This window comes from Bubalus kerabau, chromosome 13 (genome assembly GCF_029407905.1).
Source record: "Bubalus kerabau isolate K-KA32 ecotype Philippines breed swamp buffalo chromosome 13, PCC_UOA_SB_1v2, whole genome shotgun sequence".
NCBI lineage: Eukaryota > Metazoa > Chordata > Mammalia > Artiodactyla > Bovidae > Bubalus > Bubalus kerabau.
The window spans coordinates 51,894,871-51,919,286 of record NC_073636.1 but is presented as its reverse complement, the minus strand read 5'-3'; the positions used below and the strand labels follow the sequence as shown (position 1 = coordinate 51,919,286).

General features: G+C 50.5%; 2 protein-coding genes across 5 annotated transcripts; one reads left to right on the top strand and one right to left on the bottom strand.

Annotated features, from left to right (window-relative positions):
• Positions 1 to 75: 75 nt before the first annotated feature.
• CENPB (centromere protein B) lies at positions 76 to 2,945 on the bottom strand. Its single transcript, XM_055544304.1, has one exon. It carries the CDS (start codon positions 2,700 to 2,702, stop codon positions 894 to 896), a length of 1,809 nt encoding a protein of 602 aa, XP_055400279.1. The 5' UTR covers positions 2,703 to 2,945; the 3' UTR covers positions 76 to 893.
• An 11,874-nt stretch (positions 2,946 to 14,819) lies between these two features.
• Positions 14,820 to 24,416, top strand: CDC25B (cell division cycle 25B). Of its 4 annotated transcripts, XM_055544300.1 has the most exons (16): positions 14,824 to 15,236; positions 16,035 to 16,141; positions 16,788 to 16,839; positions 18,580 to 18,621; positions 18,776 to 18,812; positions 19,064 to 19,186; positions 19,291 to 19,413; positions 19,601 to 19,735; positions 20,188 to 20,268; positions 20,387 to 20,566; positions 20,745 to 20,840; positions 21,539 to 21,601; positions 21,744 to 21,842; positions 22,032 to 22,165; positions 22,867 to 22,978; positions 23,132 to 24,416. In XM_055544300.1, the coding sequence occupies exons 1-16, from the start codon at positions 15,037 to 15,039 to the stop codon at positions 23,270 to 23,272; spliced, it is 1,725 nt and encodes a 574-aa protein (XP_055400275.1). In that variant the 5' UTR covers positions 14,824 to 15,036; the 3' UTR covers positions 23,273 to 24,416. The 4 variants fall into 4 exon arrangements, with proteins under 4 accessions (XP_055400276.1, XP_055400277.1, XP_055400275.1 ...); XM_055544301.1 differs by lacking the exon at positions 21,744 to 21,842 and having other exon boundaries at positions 14,820 to 15,236; XM_055544302.1 differs by lacking the exon at positions 19,291 to 19,413 and having other exon boundaries at positions 14,823 to 15,236.

Here is a 24,416-nt window from a genome sequence, read left to right as displayed (position 1 = left end):
GGATCAAAAGGAACCGGGAAAGGACGTGTCCCCAAGACAGACGCAAGCCCAGACCATGAAGGATGCACCCTTGGCTGTTAAAACGTCCACTCCCACAAAAGGGGAGCAGACAGATTTATTGAATTCAGACTAGGAAAGGAGCAGCTGGATGGCTGGACTCTGGGCCCAGCCCCAGGCCCCCTGCCCAGGATAGGGCCCTGCCAGAGAGGGAGGAGAGGCATGGGGCCTGCAGCTGCCCACAAGGGAAGTGCCCATTATCACTCCTCTGGAGGGCCTCTTGAGAACCTCCAATCTGAAAGAAAATCAAGGGCCAAAGTAACATGGACTGGGCCAGAGGAAGGGGTTGGGAAGTGGGGAAGCAGGTTGAGGCAGGCCTAGGAGCCCGTGGTTAGACTGTGCTTCTCAAGGTGGCCTGGGGACAGGGATGTGGGGCTGCCAGCCTTGTGGGGTCCTAGGCTGGACTTTTCTCTGGAGCCCTTCCCAGAATGGCTTTGGGGTCCCCCCCACCACCAAAGACCTGGTGTGGATGGCAGAGGGGAGAGGCACTCTCTGGCCAGGAGCTTCCAGGGTCCATCCCTGGCTGCTACTGTGGCCTAGTCCACTGATGGCACGGTGTGGTAGCACCGGACAGCTCCCCATCCTCCCACCTAGTCCCCCATGCCCAGGGGCAACTGGGGAGGAAAGAGGATTCTGAAAAAGAGGCAAAAAGCAGGCAGTGAGGCTGATGCCAGCCCCAGGCCCTACAGAGGTGACTGGGCCTGTCACAGGGCCAGGAGAATATCACTAAAGGATGTGGGGTTCCCCACTCTGGGTCCATCCACAGCAGCTGCCCAGAGAGTCCTCTGCCCTGGGGCTGCCACATCCAGGTTGGGGGCATGGCTAAGCTCAGTGGCTCAGCTTTGATGTCCAAGACCCCTAACTCCTGCCTGCCTGGCATGGTTCTTTCTGGTCACGTGAACCAGGTCATGTTCCAAGTGGAGGATGTGGCTTTGCACACGATCATCAATGGGGAAGGAGGTGAGGTACCTCTTGACCATAGCAAAGTAAGCCATGGCTTCCCCAAAGCTGGGTACAGGCACCTCATCACTATCCTCCTCATCATCTTCATCATCTTCATCCTCCTCCTCATCATCTTCCTCTTCTTCCTCACTGTCTGACTCAGAGTCCTCCTCACCTTCCAGGAAATGGAGGGTAGGGCACTGGGCCTCCTCCTGGGCACCATAACCTCCGAAGCTGCCACCAGCCTCCACTACACCCTGGGCCCAGTCCTCAGCCTCCAAGCCCTCAGAGGAGCTCTCTTCCTCCTCCTCCTCTTCCTCTTCATCACTGTCATCAACATCACCCTCCTCTTCTACCTCCTCTTCCTCCCCGAGCTCCTCTCCTTCCCCTGCTTCCTCCTCCTCCTCCTCACCATCTTCCTCCTCCTCCTCCTCCCCTTCACCCTCCTCTTCCTCTTCTTCCTCCTCCTCCTCCTCCTCCTCTTCCTCTCCCTCACTCTTGAGGGCAGTAGTGATGGTAGCATTAGGGCCACCCCCAAAGCCAGCCTCACGAAAGCAGGCAGCTATGTCCGAAGGTTCCACAGCCTGCCAAGCCGCAGCAACGAAGTGCAGGGCCTCCATGAGGCCCAGCTGCAGGCCTGAGCGATCCTGGCCCTCTAGTGCTGCCATGGCCTTGAGCAGCATAGCCTGGCGGTAGTGGCCCTTCACCTGTTGGACCACTCCACGCTCCAGCGGCTGCACGGTGCCTGGTGGGAAGAAGGCCAGCTGCACATGCCGCAGGCCCGAGGTATCCAGGGACTGGGCAGCCAGGCGGCCAGCCAGCAGCAGGACTCGGCGAGATTCTGCAGCCATGCGGGTGTCCAGGGCTTTCAGGTACTTGGCCAGAGCCTGGGTGGTGACACCACCCTTAGAGTTGGCAGTATAGTCACAGGGCAGGCCAGCTTGGCCTGCACGGGGTTTGGCCGACTTGCCAGCCACAAGTGGGGGCAGCTTCTCGCTACCATCGGCGTTGGCACACAGCAGGACACTCAGGCGCTGGGTGGCCCTGCGTGCCCGTCCATCACTGCCACACAGCCCCGCCGCTTGGTCGGGCAGGAAGTCGTACCACAGACTGGTCTCAGTGGCGCTGAACACGTCCTGGGAAGCGTAGCCCTCGGCCACCGACGGTGGCTGCTCCTCCCGAGCGCGCCAGCCCGTGGTACCCCCACCGCTGCCCTCCGAGGGCACTGCGGGAGGGCTAGCGGGCGCCGCTGGGGGCCGGGGGGCAGCGCTGCGCGACCTGGCGCGGGCCACGCCGCTGCAGGACACTACACCGTGGCGCCGGCGGAAGCGGTCCAGCCAGCCGTTGGAGGCAGTGAAATCGTCCATGCCCAGCTCCTCGGCTATACGCAGCGCCTTCTCCTTGAGGATGATGCCCTTGACCGGCAGGCCAGCGGCGCGGATTTGCTGGAACCAGGCGATGAGCAGCCCCTCGAGCTTGTCGTAAGGGGACAGTTTGTTGGTCTTGCGACAGGTGGAGGCTACACCGTACTTGCGCTCCGACGCCAGGATGGCGCGCTTGTTCTTCAGGATGGTGCTCAACGTGGACGGTGGGATGTTGAAGCGCCGCGCGATCTCGCCCTTGCGCAGGTCTGGGTTTTCCTCCACCTCCTGGATGATCCGCGACTTCTCCCGGAACGTCAGCTGCCGCCGCTTGGGGCCCATCCCGGCGCGCCCCCCGCCCCGGGGCCCGGCGCCACCGCCGCCACCCCGGGGCGGGGGGCCCGGGCCCGCGGCGGGGGGCACCTGGCGGCCTCTCCCGCGCGCCCCGCCCGAGACAAAGCGGCTCGCGGGGCGGCGGGCGGGGCAGCGACCCGGCCGGGCCGGGGGCACCTTCGGGGGCGCCGGCGGGCGCGGCGCCGGGCGGTGGGCGGCAGGCGGCAGGCGCGGGCGCGGGCGCGGGCGGGCGGCGCGGGAGCTGAAGACAGGAAGTGTCGCGGCGCGGGGAGCGGGGAGCCGGGAGCGCGGCGAGCAGGGCGGAGCGGGCGGAGCGGGATCTCGCGGGAAGCGCGGGGACGCCGGGCACCGCCTCCAGCCCTCCGCGCCCACCCCTCTCCCAGCCGCCCGGGACAGACCGCGCGGGGGCGCTTCGGCCTGCCGGAAAGGCCAGCGCTGTGGCGCCTGGTGACCCACTGGCTGCAGTGAGGGCTGCGGCTGTGTGCCCGGCCTTTGCCCCGGGTGGGCAGAGATTTGTAGCTTACAAAGAATAACAACTGTGTTTTGTCTTTTTTATCTTATCAAGGTAGAAATAGCCCGCCTTTTTGTTGTTGTTGTTGTTTTCCCCCCGGAAACTGAAAAATAATGGAAACTAAAAAAGCACCTTTCATCCCAACACCTGGAGAGATGCACAGCTCACGGTTGGATACATTTTCTTCCAGTCTTATCTCTAGGCGCATGTAGTTTGCTTTTAAAAAATTTATCTTATAAAACGAATCAGACAGTATAGGCATATATTGGCATCTCCTGTTGCTTTTTTGTTGTTCAGTCATTGAGTCGCTCAGCCCTTTGCGACCGCATGGACTGCAGCACACCAGGCTTCCCTGTCCTTCACTGTCTCCCCAAGTTTGCGCAAACTTATGTCCATCGAGTCGGTGATGCCATCCAACCATATCCTCCTCTGTCTTCCCCTGGTCCTGCCTTCAAACTTTCCCAGCATCAGGGTCTTTTCCAATGAGTCAGCTCTTTGCATCAGGTAGCCAAAGTATTGGAGCTTCAGATATGGCATCATTCATTTAACTTCCAATGAATATTCAGGGTTGATTTCCTTTAGGATTGACTGGTTTGATCTCCTTGCAGTCCGAGGGACTCTCAAGAGTCTTCTCCAAGGCCACCATACCAAAGCATCAGTTCTTTTGCACTCACCCTTCTTTATGGTCCAACTGTCATATCTGTGCATGACTACTGGAAAAAACCATAGCTTTGACTATACAGACCTTTGTCAGCAAAGTCTCTGCTTTTTAAGACACTTAAAGAGTCTTTGTCTCTGCTTTTTAATACACTGTCTAGGTTTGTCATAGCTTTCCTTCCAAGGAGCAAGTGTCTTAATTTCACGGCTGCAGTCACCATCTGCAGTGATTTTGGAGCCCAAGAAAATAAAGTCTGTCACTGTTCCACTGTTACCCCATTCATTTGCCATGAAGTGATGGGACCCAATGCCATGATTTTTTTTTTTTTTTTGAATGTTGAGTGTTAAGCCAGCTTTTTCACTCTCCTTTTATACTTTCATCAAGAGCCTCTTTAGTTCCTCTTCGCTTTCTGCCATAAGGGTGGTGTCATCTGCATATCTGAGGTTATTGATATTTCTCCCAGAAATCTTGATTCCAGCTTGTGCTTCATCCAGCCTGGCATTTCACATGATGTACTCTGCATATAAGTTATATAAGCAGGGTGACAATATACAGCCTTGATGAACTCCTTGCCCAATTTTGAACCAGTCCATTGTTCCATGTCCAGGTCTAACTTGCTACTTGACCTGCATACAGGTTTCTCAGGAAGCAGGTAAGATGGTCTGGTATTCCCATCTTCTTTAAGAATTTTCCAGTTTGTTGTGATCACACAATCAAAGGCTTTAGCATAGTCAATGAAGCAGAAGTAGATGTTTTTCTGTAATTCTCTTGCTTTTCTATGATCCAACAGATGGTAGCAATTTGATCTCTGGTTCCTCTGCCTTTTCTAAATCAACCTGTACATCTGGAAGTTGTCAGTTCACATACTGTTGAAGCCTAGCTTAAAGGATTTTGAACATTACCTTGCTATCATGTGAAATGAGTGCAATTGTGGGGTATTTTGAACATTCTTTGGCATCGCCCTTCTTGGGATTGGAATGAAAAGTGACCTTTTCCAGTCATGTGGCCACTGCTGAATTTTCTAAATGCTTCTTTACCTGGCATCAAGTGATGAGAATTTTGCCTTACTGATAAAGTACTGCAAACTTTTTAATGGTTGTATATTGTCCCAACTATGGTTGAATACTAATCAGTGAAGCCTCTTGTTACACATTTAGGTTATTTTTATAAGCAACACTATAGTTTTAAATCTGTTTGATGATAATCCTACAATCCATATATAAACACTGATAACATCTCAGGGGGTCACTTTCTGTGCTGTTCCATGCATTTAGCCATAAATGTATGTGTTTGCACCTATAGAAATAATGTCATATATGTACATAAGCATACATACATATATACATACATACAAATCCCTGAAACCTCTTCCTCCACCAAATGCATAAAAAAATGACAAGTTCTTAAAACAATGAATTGTAGTGGGTTTTTTTTTTTTTTTTTTTTTAATCTTAAAGTAGCCTGAGGAGTAGGCAGAGAGGAAGGCTGTGACCCAGAGGGACAGGCTGAGGATCTGGAGTTTTAAGGAAATGGCTGTAGACAAAACAGAAAGGAGGACCAAAGACAGTGCCCTGAGTTCTCCAAGGTTAAAGGCTCAAGAAAGGCTAACAAGAAATTTGGGAGGAACAGATAAAGCAGTACGAGGAAATTCACTCTTGTATGCTGTTCTGGAAGTTAAGAGAAGAAAAGTATAACTCACTGTTTTAGTGTGCGTTTCTCTTTTCATATGTGTATTGGCCATCTGAAGCCTGAGAATTTTCTAGTCATATCTTTTGCCTTTGTTTCTCTTGTATTTGTCATTTTGTTGACTTTTGGGAACTCTTCATATGCTCTGAACATAAAATCTTTTCGTATATTGAACATACTTTCCCAATCTGCCGCTGTCCTTTAACTTAGCCTAAGAAATCTCACAACTGAGACACTGAGCAACAAATAAGGAATCTCAGATATGAGAATTTAAAAAAGTCTTTTTAAATAGGCAGGTCTGTTAGTTTTTTCCTTTATTGCTTCTGGATTTTATGTCTTACTTAGAGAGGGTTTCTCTCCCTGCCCCCCTCCTCCCATCTCAAGACATAAAAAATATCCTTCTAATCGCAAGGTCCAGAAGAAAACTTGGGAGACTTTTTCTCATAAGAGCCGGATCAGTGCTTGGCCTATAATGGGTTTGTGGTCCCTATGCAGAAGTAAATGTAGATACACCTAGCTGAGGATGTGCGGGCGCAGTTGCTTCAGGCATGTCCGACTCTTTGCAAACCCATGGACTATAGCTCGCCAGGTTCCTCTGTCCATAGGATTCTCCAGGCAAGAATACTGGAGTGGATAGCAGGGATCTTCCCGACCCAGGGATCGAACCTGCATCTCTTATGTCTCCTGCATTGGCAGGTGGTTTCTTTACCACTAGCGCCACCAGCACTCCTTCCCACAAATCCTCAGGAAACCAAGTCGACGTTCTGGAGGGTTCATCCATGTGCACTGGTGGTCTCCTACCCCTCACCCATCCTGGCTTATAATCAATGGATGTTTGGGTGAAATCACTGTGGCTGAGCTTTTTTTTTTATTTTCTACTTTGCTGAATTTTCCAAGTTTTCTTCAATAGCTAATACTACAGGCTCTTGAAAATGAAAATGAAAAGTTTGCTGAGAGGCACAAAGAATAGTGATGAGCTAAGAGGAATGGGTATAGGCCTGGTGGGCAACTTTGAACAGCCTGGGCCAAAAGAAAGGAAGGTGGACTGTGGACTTCCCTAAGGTGGAAAATTGGAAAGATGGCACAGTTTCGTCACTTTATAAAGCAATCTCATACTCTTTAGCTATCATCTCCCGATCTACTCCCTGTCCTTTGCCCAGCCCTAAACAACCACTCATTTACTTCCATCTATAGGTTTCCCTGTTCTGAACCTTTCATATGAATAGAATCATATAATTTGTGTCTTTTATGACTGGCTTCTTTCACTTAGTTTCATGTTTCAAGATTCATCCATTATGTAGCATCTATTCGGACTTCATTATTTTCTTATGGCTGAATAATATTCTGTTGTAGAGATTTATGACATTTTGCCTATCAAAATGTCAGCTTGATGGGCATTTGTGTTGTTTCTACCTTTTGGCAATCATAAATAACTGCTATAAACACTTATTTGCAAGGATATATGTTTTCATCTCTCTTGGGTATATGAATGGTATTGCTGGGTCTCATGGTAGTTCAGTTCAGCCGCTCAGTCATGTCCGACTCATTGCAACCCCATGAACCGCAGCACACCAGGCCTCCCTGTCCATCACTAACTCCCAGAGTTCACTCAAACTCATGTCCATTGAAGCACTGATGCCATCCAACCATCTCATCTTCTGTCATCCCCTTCTCCTCCTGCCCTCAATCTTTCCCAGCATCAGGGTCTTTTCCAATATGTCAGCTCTTTGCATCAGGTGGCCAAAGTATTGGAGTTTCAGCTTCATCATCAGTCCTTCCAATGAACACCCAGGACTGATTTCCTTTAGGATGGACTGGTTGGATCTCCTTGCAGTCCAAGGGACTCACAAGAGTCTTCTCCAACACCACAGTTCAAAAGCATCAATTCTTTGGTGCTCAGCTTTCTTTATAGTCCAACTCTCACATCCATACATGACTGCTGGAAAAACCATAGCCTTGACTAGACGGACCTTTGTTGGCAAAGTAATGTCTCTGCTTTTCAATATGCTGTCTAGGTTGGTCATAACTTTCCTTCCAAGGAGTAAGCGTCTTTTAATTTCATGGCTGCAATCACCATCTGCAGTGATTTTGGAGCCCAGAAAAATAAAGTCTGACACTGTTTCCACCGTTTCCCCATCTATTTGCCATGAAGTGATGGGACTGGATGCCATGATCTTCGTTTTCTGAATGTTGAGCTTTAAGCCAACTTTTTCACTCTCCTCTTTCACTTTCATCAAGAGGCTTTTTAGTTCTTCTTCCCTTTCTGCCATAAGGGTGGTGTCATCTGCATATCTGAGGTTATTGATATTTCTCCCAGCAATCTTGATTTCAGCTTGTGCTTCCTCCAGCCCAGCGTTTCTCATGATGTACTCTGCATATAAGTTAAATAAGCAGGGTGACAATATACAGCCTTGACGTACTCCTTTTCCTATTTGGAACCAGTCTGTTGTTCCATGTCCAGTTCTAACTGTTGCTTCCTGACCTGCATACAGATTTCTCAAGAGGCAGGTCAGGTGGTCTGATATTGCCATCTCTTTCAGAATTTCCTACAGTTTATTGCGATCCACACAGTCAAAGGCTTTGGCATAGTCAATAAAGCAAAAATAGATGTTTTTCTGACACTCTCTTGCTTTTTTGATGATCCAACCAGTGTTGGCAATTTGATCTCTGGTTCCGCCTTTTCTAAAACCAGATTGAACATCTGGAAGTTCACGGTTCACGTATTGCTGAAGCCTGGTTTGGAGAATTTTAAGCATTACTTTACTAGTGTGTGCTGCCGCTGTTGCTAAGTCGCTTCAGTCGTGTCCAACTCTGTGCAACCCCATAGACGGCAGCCCACCAGGCTCCACCGCCCCTGGGATTCTCCAGGCAAGAACACTGGAGTGGGTTGCCATCTCCTTCTCCAATGCGTGAAAGTGAAGTCGCTCAGTCGTGTCCAACTCTTCGCGAACCCATGGGCTGCAGCCTACCAGGCTCCTCCATCCATGAGATTTTCCAGGCAAGAGTACTGGAGTGGGTTGCCATTGCCTTCTCCATACTAGTGTGTGAGATGAGTACAATTGTGTGGTAGTTTGAGCATTCTTTGGCAGTACCTTTCTTTGGGATTGGAATGAAAACTGACCTTTTCCAGTCCTGTGGCCACTGCTGAGTTTTCCAAATTTGCTGGCATAGTGAGTGCAGCACTTTCACAGCATCATCTTTCAGGATTTGAAATAGCTCAACTAGAATTCCTTCACCTCCACTAGCTTTGATAATAGTGATGCTTCCTAAGGGCCACTTGACTTCACATTCCAGGATGTCTGGCTCTAGGTGAGTGATCACACCATTGTGATTATCTGGGTCGTGAAGATCTTTTTTTGTACATTATTCTTGCCATCTCTTCTTAATATCTTCTGCTTCTGTTAGGTCCCTACCATTTCTGTCCTTTATCGAGCCCATCTTTGCATGAAATGTTCCCTTGGTATCTCTAATTTTCTTAAAGAGATCTCTAGTCTTTCCCATTCTATTGTTTTCATCTATTTCTTTGCATTGATCGCTGAGGAAGGCTTTCTTATCTCTCCTTGCTATTCTTTGGAACTCTGCATTCAGATGGGTATATCTTTCCTTTTCTCCTTTTCTCATGATAACTTTATGTTTAATCATTTGAGGAATGGCCAGATGGAGATCATGTTCTTTTCCATTCTTTTTTGGCTGCACTCGGTCTTCATTGTGGTGTGCAAGTTGGGCTCTTCATTGAGGCATGTGCACTTCTGTAGTTGAGGTCTGTGAGCTCAGTAGAAGTGTTGCTGCATGTGGAATCTTCATTCCCTGAGCGGAGATTGGACTCTGGTCCCCTGCATTGGAAGGCAGATTCTTAACCACTGGGCCACTAGAGACATCCTAGTACTTCTTTTTTAAGTACTTCTTGATTTTTTAAAATTTATTTTATTTATTTTTGGTTGCTGCCTGTGGGATTTCTCTAGTTGCAGCACGTGGTGTCTACTCTTCATTGCAGTGCACGGGCTTCCAATTGTGGTGGCGTCTCTTGTTGCAGAGCATGCGCTTCAGCAGTTGCCGAGTGTGGGCTCTAGGGCACAGGGCCTCAGTAGTTGTGTTGTGTGGGCTTAGTTGCTCCATGGCACGTGGAATCTTCTGGGACCAGGGATAGAACCCATGTTCCCTGTGTTGGCCAGAAGATTCTAATCCACTGTACTACCATGTTCTTTTAATTAATCTAAAAATTATACCTGTTCTTTGGAAGATATTTTAAAATACAGAAAAATTTTAGGATAAACCACTTAATTACCATTCATTCCACTGCTCAGAGAACACCCTTGTAGGATACTTATCTGTGCACATTGTTTTTAATGGGACCACACTTGGCACAATATTTTAGCTCATATTATAAATATTTTCTCATATCAATAAATATGCACATCAATGAGATTCAAAATTCTTTTAGTCTAGGAACGCTTTCTGTAAGAGACCATTTTCCAAAAGCCCAATGGGTAATCATTCCATAATCAGTGGAAAATTCTTAAAGAGATGGGAATACCAGACCACCTTACCTTCCTCCTAAGAAACCTGTATGCAGGTCAAGAAACAACAGAACTGGACATGGAACAACAGACTGGTTCCAAATTGAGAAAGGAGTACATCACAGCTGTATATTGTCACCCTGCTTATTTAACTTATATGTAGAGTACATCATGTGAAATCCTGGGCTGGATGAAGCACAGGCTGCAATCAAGATTTCTGGGAGAAATATCAATAAGCTCAGCTATGCAGATGATACAACCCATATGGCAGAAAGCAAAGAAGAACTGAAAAGCCTCCTGATGAAGGTGAAAGAGGAGAGTGAAAAAGCTGGCTTGACACTCAACATTCAAAGAAAATTAAAAGATCATGGCATCTCATCCCATCACTTCATGGCAAATGGATGGGGTAACAATGGAAACAGTGACAGACTTTATTTTCTTGGGCTCCAAAATCATTGTGGATGGTGACTACAGCCTTGAAATTAAAAGACGCTTGCTCCTTGGAAGAAAAGCTATGACAAACCTAGACAGCATATTAAAAAGCAGAGACATAATTTTGCAGACAAAGGTCCGTCTAGTCAAAGCTATGGTTTTTCCAGTAGTCATGTATGGATGTGAGAGTTGGACTATAAAGAAAGCTAAGCACCGAAGAATTGATGCTTTGGAATGGTGGTGTTGGAGAACACTCTTGAGAGTCCCTTGGACTGCAAGGAGATCAAACCAGTCAATCCTAAAGGAAATCAGTCCTGGGTGTTCATTGGAAGGACTGATGCTGAAGCTGAAGCTCCAATACTTTGACTTCCTGATACAAAGAGCTGACATATTGGAAAACACCCTGATGCTGGGAAAGATTGAGGGCAGGAGGAGAAGGGGATGACAGAGGATGAGATGGTTGGATGGCATCACCGACTCCATGGATGTGAATTCCAGTGAGCTCCAGGAAATGGTGAAGGACAGGGAAGCCTAGCATGCTGCAGTCCATGGGGTCACCGAGTCAGACACGACTGAGTGACTGAACAAGAATTACTGGGCCTGCCAGGTGTCAAGCATCCCTAGCCTCCCAATGCCTGCTCTCTTTAGATTCTTCAGGTATTGCACAGTGTAGGGGAACCACCCTCATTGCCCTAGGCCCCTATTGAAGGACACTCAGCTTGCTCTTCATTTTTCATTGTTATTCAATATTATAAACATACATCTGTATGTACCTTTATCATCTTGAGAGAAATGTCTAGAATTAGGATATTGGGGTTAGAGAGACCAACCTCGGGCTCGGGCCTATTTGAGGTACTGGGAGGCAGGGGAGAGGTAAATGATCTGCTACCTGTTCTTCAAAAACTCAGTCAGCTTCAGAAAATGAGATTTAGGAAAAGGAAAAGAAGATTTCAATAAAACCATTCTGTCCAGCAGTTTCTCTTTAGGAATTCATTCTGTGCATATCTGTTGCATCATTTAAAAGCTAATAAATGTACAGCATTAGGGAATTGAGTAAATATATCTTCAAATAAAAGAAAGCAAGGTATAAAACATTGTTTTTTATACTGTTTGTAGATTTATAAAAATATGGTCATACAATTGAATATATAGATACACACTTTTCACTAGAGTAGCCCATTGAGGCTACTGAGCACTTGAAATATGGCAGTTCCAAACTGAGATGTGCTGTGCATGTAAGATGCACATTGGACTTTGAAGGCTTAGTATCAGAACAAAAAGTATGTAAAACATTTCATTAACAACTTTTATATTGATAACATGTTGAAGTGATAACTTTAAAAATCCATTACATTAGGGACTTCCCTGGTGGTCGCTAGCAAAGTAATGCTCAAAATTATCCAAGAGAGGCTTCAACAGTACATGAACTGAAAACTTCAAATATTCAAGCTAGATTTAGAGAAGGCAGAGGAACCAGCGATCAAATTGCCAACTTCTGTGGGATCATAGATAAAGCAAGAGAGTTCCAGAAAAACATATACTTCTGCTTTATTGACTATGCCAAAGCCTTTGACTGTGTGGATCACAACAAACTATGGAAAATTCTGAAAGAGATGGCAATACCAGACCACCTTACCTGCCTCCTGAGAAATCTGTATGCAGGTCAAGAAGCAACAGTTAGAACTGGACATGGAACAATGGACTGGTTCCAAACTGGAAAGGAGTATGTCAAGGCTGTATATTGTCACCCTGCTTATATAACATATGCAGAGTACATCATGTGAAATGCCAGACTGGATGAAGCACAAGCTGGAATCAAGATTGCTAGGAAAAATATCAGTAACCTCAGATACACAAATGACACCACCCTTATGGCAGAAAGTGAAGAGTAAGTAAAGAGCCTCTTGATGAAAATGAAAGAGGAGAGTGAAAAAGCTGGCTTAATACTCAACATTCAAAAAACAAAGATCATGGCATCCAGTCCCATCACTTCATGGCAAATAAATGGAGTAACAATGGAAACAGTGACAGACTTTATTTTCGTGGGCTCCAAAATCACTGCAGATGGTGACTGCAGCCATGAAATTAAAAGACGCTTGGTCCTTGGAAGAAAAGCTATGACAAACCTTGAAAGCCTATTAAAAAGCAGAGACATTACTTTGTGGACAAAGGTCCATCTAGTCAAAACTATGGTTTTTCCAGTAGTCATGCATGGATGTGAGAGTTGGACCATAACAAAAGCTGAGTGCAAAGAACTGATGCCTTTGAACTGTGGTGTTGGAGAACACTCTTAAAAGTCCCTTGGACTGCAAGGAGATCAAACCAGTCAATCCTAAAGGAAATCAACCCTGAATATTTATTGGAAGAACTGATGCTGAAGTGGAAGCTCCAATACTTTGGCTACCTCATGAGAAGAACTGACTCATTGGAAAAGACCCTGATATTGGGAAAGATGGAAGGCAGGCAGAGAAGGCAATGACAGAGGATGAGATGGTTGGAAGGCATCACTGACTCAATGGACATGAGTTTGAGCAGGCTCTGGGAGATGGTGATGGACAGGGAAGCCTGGCTTGCTGCAGTCCATGGGGTCACAAAGAGTTGGACATGGCTGAGCGACTGAACTGACTGACTGGTGGTCCCTGTGGCTGGGACTCCACACTCCCAATGTGTAGGGGTGATAGGTTTGGTCCCTGGTTGGGGACCTGGATCCTACATGCCATGGCTGAAGATCCTCCATGCCACAGCAAAGATCCAAGATCCCACATGCTCCAATTGAGAGCTTGCATAATCAAATAAATAAATAAAAACATTAAAAGTTCTCAAGCTGAAATTAAAAACAATATATTAGGTTAAATAAAATATTAAAGTTTCATCTGTTTCTTGTTACTTTTAAAAATTTGCCTACTAGAAAATTTTAAATTACCTACGTGTCTCCCATTTTGTTTCTATTGCCTAGGACTGTTTAGACTAAACTCTGGAAGAATATGCAACACATTCACTATAGTGACTGGGGAAGGGTCCTGAAGATTTGTCTGGGGTTCATGATCTACTTTTGTCACATCCCCACCCTCCTCATCCCTCTCAGATGGGACTGGGGCCTTCTCATTCCCTTCTTCCATGTTTCTCCTGGCCTCCCCCAGCCCCCAATGCCAGGCTCTCCTTTCTGCCACCCCCCTCCCACCCCTGCTACTGCTCCTTGGCCTGAAGGATTGAAGCTGTATGGGAAGGGGCTCAAGTCTGCAGTGCCAGCATTCTTGAGCTGTGACTTGATAAGCTGGAAGCCACTTCTTCCCTGGAGAGATGGGGTGCAAAAACAGCTTACTCCCCACTAGTTTTTGAATGCAGCCTTCCCACCACAGTCAAGGACAGTGAACTCACTAGCAGGTAATCAGATAATTAGAAGATGCTCAGTTAAAACCAGTGACAAATTCAGCCTCTCTGATCAAAGAAACACCAATTAAACATTGGCACCAAATTAGCCAAACCATCAATAGGCATTCCATAACTGGGTTCGGAGATTGCTGACACCCTCCTTTGTCCTCACTGCCAAAACTCACGACTAGACCAATCATTAGAGCCTCCTCTGGAGCTGCCGGCAAAAACTGGGCGGCTTGGGATCACATCTAACCGGGGACCCCCGGAAACACTGGCTAGTTATGTGTCGGCCCCCACCGCGGGTCCACCTCCAGCACTGGGGGCTCCCCGTGGGAATTACCCTTGGGGCCGCCCCAGGAGCTGCCAGTCGCGGGGTCAGGGAAGCTGGGAGAGTATATGTATCTAGGGTGAATCTGAACTCTACCATCTGCACAATCATGTGACCTTGAACGAGTTAATGAACTTCTCTACGCCTCATCGTCTCTGTCGGTAAAGTGGAAAGGCGAACACACACCGCACTGCACAGCTATATTCCGCAGATTCCTGGAATGGAGGCTATCATGATGCCAGCCGGTACTTGTAAGTGATGTTAAACGGTGGGGTCCCTCTGAGGCTACTCTAGGGAGTTGTTGCATCTCCTGAGGCCCTCTTCGCTGGAGGGGTGGGTAGCTCCAAACCACATACTGAGAATCGGAATTTGAGAAGCCCGGCTCCTTGAGCCCTGGCTGGGAGGGAGTGCCAGGGTTAATTCCTTGATTCCTCCACCCGACTCAAAGCCTGGAGCTGGGTGAGGCCGGGCTGGTCCAGCCTCCGCGCCTTCCAACACAGTAGCCCCGCCCTCTGTCCCGCCTCTTTTCTTTACTGCGCCCCCATTGGTGGCGTCCGGCGGCGCGGCCGCTGTTATTTTTCGAATATATAAGAAGGTGGAGGTGGCAGCCTCTGCTAGAGGCTTCCTGGGCTGGTGGCCTGTCCCCGTGTCCCTCCTCCCTTCCCCACCCTCCCCACTTCCCTCTCTCTCGCTCCTGCCCCTTTGCTCTTCCTCCCTCCCTTCCCTTCCACCCCGGGCCGGCTCCCTACCTCGTCCAGGCCAGCTGTGCCCGGCGTCTGTTGGTCGCCCTACGCCAGGCCCGCCCGCCCACCGCGATGGAGCTGCCCCAGTCGGAGTCCGTGGCAGGCTCGGCTCTCAGTCCGGCCGGCATGCGCGGTGGCGCCCAGCGTCCTGGCCACCTCCCGGGCCTCCGGCTGGGGGCTCATGGCCTCCTGGGGTCTCCGGAGCGCGCGGCCGCTTCCTCGCCGGTCACCAACCTCACCCAGACTATGCACCACCTCGCTGGGCTCGGCAGGTAGGGGGCCCCAGGGATGCTCGGTGTGGGGTGGGAGGCCCGTACTAGGTTTTGGTCCCACGCCTCTCTGGAACCCGGCATGGGTGCCAAACGGAGAGGCATCCCAGACACAGCCTGCTTCAAGGCTCAGGACCGAGCTGTGCTGCTCACACCCTCCAGGTGACTTGTTCTTGGCTGCCACAATTCTCTGGAGACCCTCTTCCCCACCTCCACCATGCTGCCTCCCTAATCTTGGCTCAAATCTCCACCATTTTGCCCCAGGCAGGGGATCCTGAGCCTGGAGGGGGAATTTGAGGGTGGTCCTGTTCCCTCCACCCTCAGTTCTTTCCTGGGGTAAAGGGGTTAAACACTGGTCCTGTTCCCTGAGCAAGTTTGCAGCTCCAGGCTGTGTTGTCCTTGAAGCAATAAAGGCCAAAGGCTTGGCCATTCCTCCAGAAAGGCTTGTGGGTGGGTAGGGACCTTTAGAGTTTAGGGGATGGCCCTCTAGGGCTGTCTGCTGCCCCACCATTCTTCAGGATGGTCCCAGCCCACCTCCTTGCTCTTGCTCTGGGTTCACCTTCCCTGCACCCAGGAGAACCTTTAATCAATCAACAAAGAGAAGACATTAGGGCCTCTGTAGAAGGCCTGAGAAGAGGGTAGATCCTTGATGCCATCACCTCCCTGAGACAGTGCAGTGACTGGAAGGGTCCTTCAGAGGTTGGGGAGGGTGGGCGGCGGTGTTGGTGGGAACATGGGCCAGCCAGCCTTTGAGCCCTACATTTACCTTTCTCCTTCCCTGGGTCCCTGCTCCCTTCCCAGCGAGACCCCAAAGAGTCAGGTAGGCAGCCTGCTCACATGCCTATCCCTGTCCCGTCGGGCGTCTGAATCCTCCCTGTCGTCTGAGTCCTCTGAATCTTCTGATGCAGGTGAGGCCCAGGGGTGCCAGGGGAGTTTGGGGGGCTACCCGAGCCTCCCCACTTCCCTGCTGTCAGACTAACATACTCACCACAACCTGATGGGACCCCAGCAGCCTCCCCCTGCCCACTTCTGGTGGGGCATGCCACAGCCAGCATAGACTGGCTGAGTGATGGGTGCTGGGTGGGGTCCTCCAAGGGAGATGAGATCTTACTATTTAAAACTAGGCACTGAAGTCCTAAACCACAGCCCCACCTGGGAGGCAATTAGGCTGAAAGTCTGTCATTTTATAACATTCACTTGCCTTCGGCTTTAACTTTCATTAAAAGCTGTAATCTCTTCTAGAACAAATTATTTTAAATCAGTTCAAGAAAAATGCTTAGCAGAATTTTGGTTTAAAGCCTAAACTTTAGGCTTTAAAGTTTCCATAGTAATAGGCAATTCCAGCGAGAATAGTAAATAGGGAATGGAGCCCTGTGTAACTTGGCCATGTGTCAGCCCTTGGGGTCTATGGGTGGATTTTGTTTCAGTTTTTAATGTATCAAGACCTAAGATAAAAATGGGTTTTCCCCCCTTCTCTGAATAGGGTTGGGACATGGTAGGGAAAAGCGTGCAGGAAATGCCACCACTTTCAAACCAAGGCACTCTGTCTCTCAGGTCTGTGCATGGACTCTCCCAGCCCTATGGACCCCAACATGGCAGAGCAGACGTGAGTAGAGAAGAGGGACCACACGGTCAAGGAGGGGAACCTGCCCTTGGAAATCTTAGTTCCACCCTAAACTCACTAGGGGAGCTTGGGAGAGCAATCAGACCTCCCTAAACCCTTGTGTAGGGGCACTAATTGACCTTTCCATGTCCTGGCATTCTGCTTGTCTCAGGGAAGGGTCTACTATCATGGGAGCAGCTTAGAATGGGTTCAGGAACAGGGTGGAAGGAACAGTAGCCACAGGGAGCCTCTTGTGGGAATACAGGACTGTATGTGCCCTTTCTGCCTATGCACATATTTTTCTTTCCTGTGAATTATCACAATTTTAAAATATGGTCCAACTAATTCAAAATTTTTAATTTACTCTAGGCCAAACAAAACAGTTGCTGCAAGCTGGTTTGGCCCTTGGCCCTCCTATCAGTAACCACTGGTTTCAGTGACATTTCACCCGCTGGCCAACCCTTGGACCAGGCCCTTTGTGAAGGAGAGTGGAGAAGTTGGGGGGCTCTGCTCAACACAGTTCTCTGCTTCTTGGTTGTGGGGCAGGAGTAGTACCTTCCAGAGCACAGCTGTTCCCATCCAGCTGTTCAGGCCCCAGCAGGGAGAGCAGGTGTTACTGGGAACAACGGGCATCCCCGGCCTGCGCTGAGGGACTGTGGATTTGGGTTTAGGGCGGTGGCTGTCTTTCCTCCCACTGCCTTTGGTCAGACTGGGCTGGGCTGCAGGTTTGTTCATAAACAGGAAATGGGGAGAGCATTGGGTGGTGGTGTGGGGACTGCAGGTTGGGTTTTGATGATAACACAGAGCTGAACCTGCTTTACCCCTAGGGCCCAGGTGCAGACTGAAAACCAAGCCAATTAAATTGGTCATCCTGGTGCCAGGTTGGCTGCATACAGCCACCCTGCCCCATCTGGGTGAGGGGGGCGCCTATCCTCCTGACACTTTAGCCCTCAGTTTCCCACCACCAACACTGCACCTGCCTTAACAGTTACACAGAAAGAGGTGTGTGTGTGTGTACACAGAGACACACAAAAGCCCTGCCTGGCAGGTGGTCCCTGGTAACATAGCTAGGCTCAGAAGGAACATCTGTTGGAATTCTTTGCCTGCTGGTCTCTTCTAAGGCAGGAGGAGGGGGTAGAACAGAGGCTGGGTTCTAAAATTCCACAGGAGGGAGGAGAGGTTATGACCTTGGACATTTGTCACTAGGGGGTCTGACATGGCAGACCGGGGCTGATCCAAGGGCACACTGAACCAGCTCCCTGTCCTGGAGGAGCCAGGACTATCCCACACAAGGGGAGGGAAGCCCTGCCTTGCTGGTATCCAGGCCCTGCAGACACCCACATGTTCAGGACAAGGCCTGTCATGGGATGGATGGATGCCTTTCCTGGCAGCCATATGGCCCTGCTGAGGTGATTTGCATACAGGTGGAAGGCCTGTGGGCAGGCTGGTGAGACCGTTGCCTTGGTAACTCCTCAGCTACCCCAAGACCTACCCCAGCTGTCTCTGTCACTGCCATTCTTCAGGCTTCTTCCATTCAGGGCAGCTTTTAAAATCCCAGGCTGCGTCTTATCTCCCTCTTCCCCTATACCTGGGCCCATGATAGGTGCTGCATTCTTCCTACCTCCTCTTTCCCCTGGCCTGAGCTCTGGCTCCCCTGGGTCTTGTGGACTGAGGACCCAAGGCTGGGGATAGGCAATGGGCTGTGAGGAGACCTAGGTTGAATGGGACCCTTCTCTGTCCTAGGTTTGAACAGGCCATCCAGGCAGCCAGCCGAGTTATTCAAAAGTAAGTGCTCTGGCCTTCGTTATGCAGGCTCCCTGCCCCGTGTGGGTGGAATAGGCCCCAGGATGTACAGGGCTCTGTGGTGGAGGGGCACACTACATGTTCTCCGGCACAGCCTGACTCTCCAGCCCTGAGGTGTCCCTCTTTCCTTCTGCAGTGAGCAGTTTGCCATCCGACGTTTCCAGTCCTTGCCGGTGAGTATCCTCTGAGGCCCATTGAGAGACTTGGGCCTACTGGCCAGGATTGTAGAGGGCAGGAGGGACCTGGATTGATTCTGGAAGGTCGACTTGAAGCAGTTGGGTGTCCTTGTCTGGCTATGGGAGATGGGGCTTTGGAGGTGGACAGGGGATCTGGGGGAGTTGGAGCAGAGATGGGAGAAGGTAGGGCCTGGGCTGGCACTAGGGGAATGGAGCCTTCTTTACCTACTGCCCTCCTGGCTCTCTAGGGGAGGCTTCTGGGCCACAGTCCTGTGCTACGGAACATCACCAACTCCCAAGCGTCTGGCACCTGGAGGAAGACTGAGGCGTGTGACCAAGCTGCCCACGGCTCTGGGGAAGACAAAGAGAATGTATGTTTCCAGAAGGCCAGAGTCGAAGCACTTCAGGGAGAGAGGGGGGCTTACTGGAGTGGTTTTCTGGCATTTGATCATGCATCCCCCTGTATTGCCCACAGGATGGATTTGTCTTCAAGATGCCAGGGAAACCCACACATCCCAGCCACTCCTGTGCTCTTGGGGAGTGGGCCAGCCGCAGAGAAGCCTTTGCCCAGAGGCCAAGCTCAGCTCCCGACCTGATGGTATACCAGGAGAGCTGACCCCTGCAGGGCAGGCATGCGCACAGGGCAGGTGCCTGTGAAGGCAGCCCCGGGAAACTTGGGGGTGATCCTGAGCCCTGAGGCAGTGGGAACCTTATTTCTCAGAAGGTTAGGGTGGAGACTTGTCTCGGGCCCCATGTTAAATCTCCTCTGTTTGTCACCCATGCAGTGTCTCACCCCTGAGCGGAAGATGGAAGTTGAGGAACTGATCCCCCTGGCCCGATGCCAGTTCTCCGTGACCCCCTCCACAGGGGCTGTTGAGGAAGACGATGGATTCGTGGATATCCTGGAGACGGACTTAAAGGTAAACAGCCTTGCCTTGTCAGGCCCCCTACCTCTCCCTTCCTGAGATCTCCTGAAAGAGGTAAGCTCTGAGCTCCTACAGCAAGACTATGACCTCATTTCAATGTCAGAAGAAGAACTGGAAGTAACTGAGTCACAGCCTGACCTCTGGCCAATCAGAGAAGAGGAAGTGGCTGGTGCTGCAGTGGAGGGTGGATGGGCAGGGCAAAGGGAAGCCTGGTCTTCCTGTATTGCCATGCTTCTCATATCTATGCAAGTCCCTCTGGCAAGTGGGGCCCCGCAGTTTCCTGGTCCTGGGGGCTGTCCTGTGTGGTGGTATGAGCAGGGTCACCAAGGGCTGCTGGCCTGGAATTTTGCTGGGAGAACTGGGAAAACTGCCCTGGAGGACTTGGGGCCTTAGGTGTTGGACCTGTGCCTGCGAGTGTGACCATACCCTTGCTGATCTGGCCTCAGGAGAATGATGTAGTTCCCCCAGGCATGGAGAGCCTCATTAGTGCCCCACTGGTCAAGACCTCAGAAAAGGAAGAGGAACAGGTGAGCCCCTGGAGAGGCCCCTCAAAACTTGGGAATGGTGGAGCCCTACCCTCTGAGTGAGACTGGGATGGAAAGCAGGGGCTAGGAATGCTGACCCCAGACCTGCTACGTCTGCCAGGACCTCATCATGTACAGCAAGTGCCAGCGGCTCTTCCGCTCTCCGTCCATGCCCTGCGGTGTGATCCGGCCCATCCTCAAGAGGCTGGAGCGCCCGCAGGACCGGGATCTGCCTGTACAGAACAAGCGGAAAAGGAGTGTGACTCCTCCAGAGGAGGAACTGCAGGAGGCTGAGGAACCCGTGAGTACCCCTGTCCTGGGCTGGGACTAGGCTGGACTGCCACCCTCCAAGTCCACCCTGTAAGCCCGTCTCAGCTGGGTTTGTAGAGGGGGGCAGGGTGCAAGGAAGGGGGATGCTAACCAGACAAGGCACTGAGGGACAGCCTCACCCCTGACCCTGGCTGCCACTTGCCTCACAGAAAGCCCGCATTCTCCGCTCAAAGTCTCTGTGTCATGATGAGATTGAGAATATCCTGGACAGTGACCACCGAGAACTGATCGGGGATTACTCCAAGGTACCAGCAGTGGGACCCTCAGGAGGCTCGGTCCTTTATTATGTGGCCCAATGCTTCAGTGACTCCCACTCTCCCAGAAGCCCCTCATTTTGTCCTTTGCATCTTATCCTGTAGTCTCACCCAGACTCCTCTCTCTGGCTCTCTTTGATCTCCTATCTCAAATCTGTCCAGGGCATCAGTGGTATCTCCACCTTGGAGAAGATTTCCATCTTGCCTGGGGCCTCCTGGGGCCTGCCTGGCAAAGCATGGGGGCAGGAGGCATGGAGGGTTCATATCCTCTGCTCCCCATCTTCATTTCCCCTTGGAAGGCTGTTTTCTGGGGATCAGACCCTAGAGGCACCTCTTCGTTGCTATGGGAACCAGAGCTTAATTTGAACATCAAAGCAGATACTTCCCTGGTGGTCCAGTGGCTAAGACTCCATGCTGCCAATGCAGGGGGCCCAGGTTGGATCCCTGGTCAGGGAACTAGATCCCGCATGGCACAACTAAGCGTTCACGTGCTGCAAAAAATCCCACATGCAGCAGTGAAGATCAAAGATCCCATGCAACTAAGATTGGATGCAGCCAAATAAAACAAATAAATAAATATTAAAAAAAGGGAAAGTCAAGCAAGTTTGGCTTTCAGACTTGAGGAAAAATTCATTTTTCTCAGGTTCCTAGTTTTGCCAATGTCACTGTCTCTCTCCCCTTCCCTTCAGGCCTTCCTCCTACAGACTGTGGATGGAAAGCACCAAGACCTCAAGTACATCTCACCAGAAACGGTATGCAGGGATGAGCTATTTTTCGGTGCCTTTGGGACTTCTGTTTGCATGTTAACCTCCCCTGGAGTCAGGCTACAAGCACTGGGTCAGCCCCTGCCTGCCAGCCTGAGCCACTGGGACCCACCTCTGCGGCCTCCTGCAGGTGGTGGCTCTGCTGACAGGCAAGTTCAGCCACATCGTGGAGAAGTTTGTGATTGTCGACTGCAGATACCCCTATGAGTATGAAGGCGGGCACATCAAGGTGAGGCAGGGTGACGGGAGAGGCCCTGAAGACTCATCCAGTTCTGTCCTTCCTCTGCCCAGAGGATGCACCCTCTCATGGGGTAGGATCTGCCCTTCAAGAGGTGGAGTCACTCATCTGAAAGATGGGGACCGCACAAGGCAGGGTCAGCTGCGCACAGCTGCGGCCTGACCCCGGCTTCTCTGGCAGACTGCTGTGAACCTGCCTCTGGAACGGGATGCCGAGACCTTCCTGCTACAGAGCCCCATCACACCCTGCAGCCTGGATAAGAGAATCATCCTCATTTTCCACTGTGAATTTTCATCTGAGCGGGGCCCCCGCATGTGAGTCCCGGCTCCGCCCAGCCAGCTAGTGCTCCTCCTTACCTTCCCTGCTTAGGTTTTCGGGTGCTGGAACCATCCAGTGGCCAAGAGGCGTGCGCCCAGCCCTGGCCCCTCCTTGATCTGGGCCTCTTATCTCACCTTGGAGCTTGGAGCAGACCGTATCCCTGCTTCCCTGTGCATGGCACTGTCCTCCTGTCTCCTCTCATCCTTTCCGTCAGGCCTCCCATCTTCCCTCTGTCCATTGCCACCATCTCCACAAAACCTAATTCTAACTCTCCAGCAGTGTCCTTAAAATCCAAAGGCCCTGTCCCAGTCCTCAGTGATGCTGGCCCTTCCAGGGTTCGATTGTTCTTTCCTCTCTCCATCTCCTCACCAAGCCTTGTCCAGACCTTCTGACTCTTACTTCTTGAACTTGGTTCACTTGTCTCCCTTCTGCCTCCACTTTCCTGGCCCAGAAGAAATGTCTCGGACAGAGATTGTGTAACTGTCTTCTGAACACAGAGCCCGTTTGATTTGCTTTTTTCTGTCTCCCCAACCTCTTGTGAACCCAGTTAGCCAGACTGAACTAAAAGTGTTCTTGTGGCTGACATTCCTGCACTCAAGCCTTCTGTAGTTCCTAGATCAGTGGGTGCATGGAGCAGGTCCCCTGATACATCCCACTGCACAACCAGCTCTCACCCCCACACCCCTACTGGTCGCAGGTGCCGTTTCATCAGGGAACGAGACAGAGCCTCCAATGACTACCCCAGCCTCTACTATCCTGAGATGTATATCCTCAAAGGCGGCTACAAGGACTTTTTCCCACAGCACCCGGTACCATGGGTGGGGGTGGCCATAGCATCCATGGGAGGTTTGGGCTACAGGGAAAGGGGTTGACCAGGCAGTAGCCCTCGGATAAGGGAGGATAGGGTCCTCCCTGAAGTTGCCCAGTTCCCCATGTTGATTCCCCATCCCATCCTGTCCTAGACCTTCTGTGAGCCTCAAGACTACCGGCCCATGAACCATGAGGACTTCAAGGATGAAATGAAGACCTTCCGCCTCAAGACACGCAGCTGGGCTGGCGAGCGGAGCCGGCGAGAGCTCTGCAGCCGCCTGCAGGACCAGTGAAAGGCCAGCAACTGTCCCACCCGCCTTCCTTGCTTTGTGCGGCCTGGGCATCAGCTGCCCTGTGGCCTCCGGAGCTGAGGGTCTGCTGTCGAGGGAAAAGATGGTGAGGGCGTCCTGTCTGCCTGCACCAGCCCTGATCCTCTGTCTCACTCCAGTCATGTTCCATATCCTGGTGACACCCCCATCCTCACTCCAGGAGAGCCCAGCCTGCTGACTAAGTGAAATTGGATTAAGTCTAGCTCAAAGGAAGTATTTGTGTCTAACAGGAGCCTTTTTGGTGTCTTTTTCTTCCTTGTTTGGGTTAACCCTTTGTCTTGCTGTATTCAGAAAAGCCTCTTTTTTCCTAAGAGCTTTGTCTATATGTATGTGGCTGAGAGAAAGCTCCAGCCTCCTAGGAGGAGCCACCGCTACCCTCGGAGTTAGCACCAAGTCCCAGGTGTTAACACACTCCTAAGTATGTGTGCCACACTCCCTTTCTCCTTCCCATCTCTTCATGTGAACATCTCCAGCACAGGCACGAGCTCTTCCTCTTTCCTGTTTCAGTGTTATTTGTATGTTTGATCTCTTTTTTTCCATCTCAGGATTGTTACAGGCTAAGGTTTAGGTTTTCCCTGTCCAGTTGTTAAAGATACAAACATTCATAACCCACTTGGCCCTGGCTTCTGTGGCTCGGAAAGGGATGTTATTATCCATGGAGGCCCCTGGGTGAGGGTTAAGGCCTGCATCCTGAGCCCACTGGAAACCTAGCCCTCACTGCTGTGAACCCTGGGGGCTGAACCCACGTCAGAACTTGCTACTGTCTCGTCACGGATGGACAGATGGACGAATGGAAGTGTGGATGGATAGTGGGTGCATGGATGGCCATAGACCCACAATGCCTTGTCCACAAACCACTGAACTGAAGGCATTTCAGTGAGTGTGACTGCCTGCAGCAGGAGTATACATGTGCCTGTCTGTGTGAACAAAATCTTTACACTTTTAAGATTTGGAGATATTCAAAAGGAAATGTTATGGAAGCAGCTAAACTAAGGCCAGCCACCTCTGGATTCTGAATCTTGGGAAATGGGCAGGGCTTCTTGAAGGCTCTGCTGAGTCATCTGGAAGGGTCTTGGTTCAATAAAGCACTGAGCAAGTTGAGTAAGTA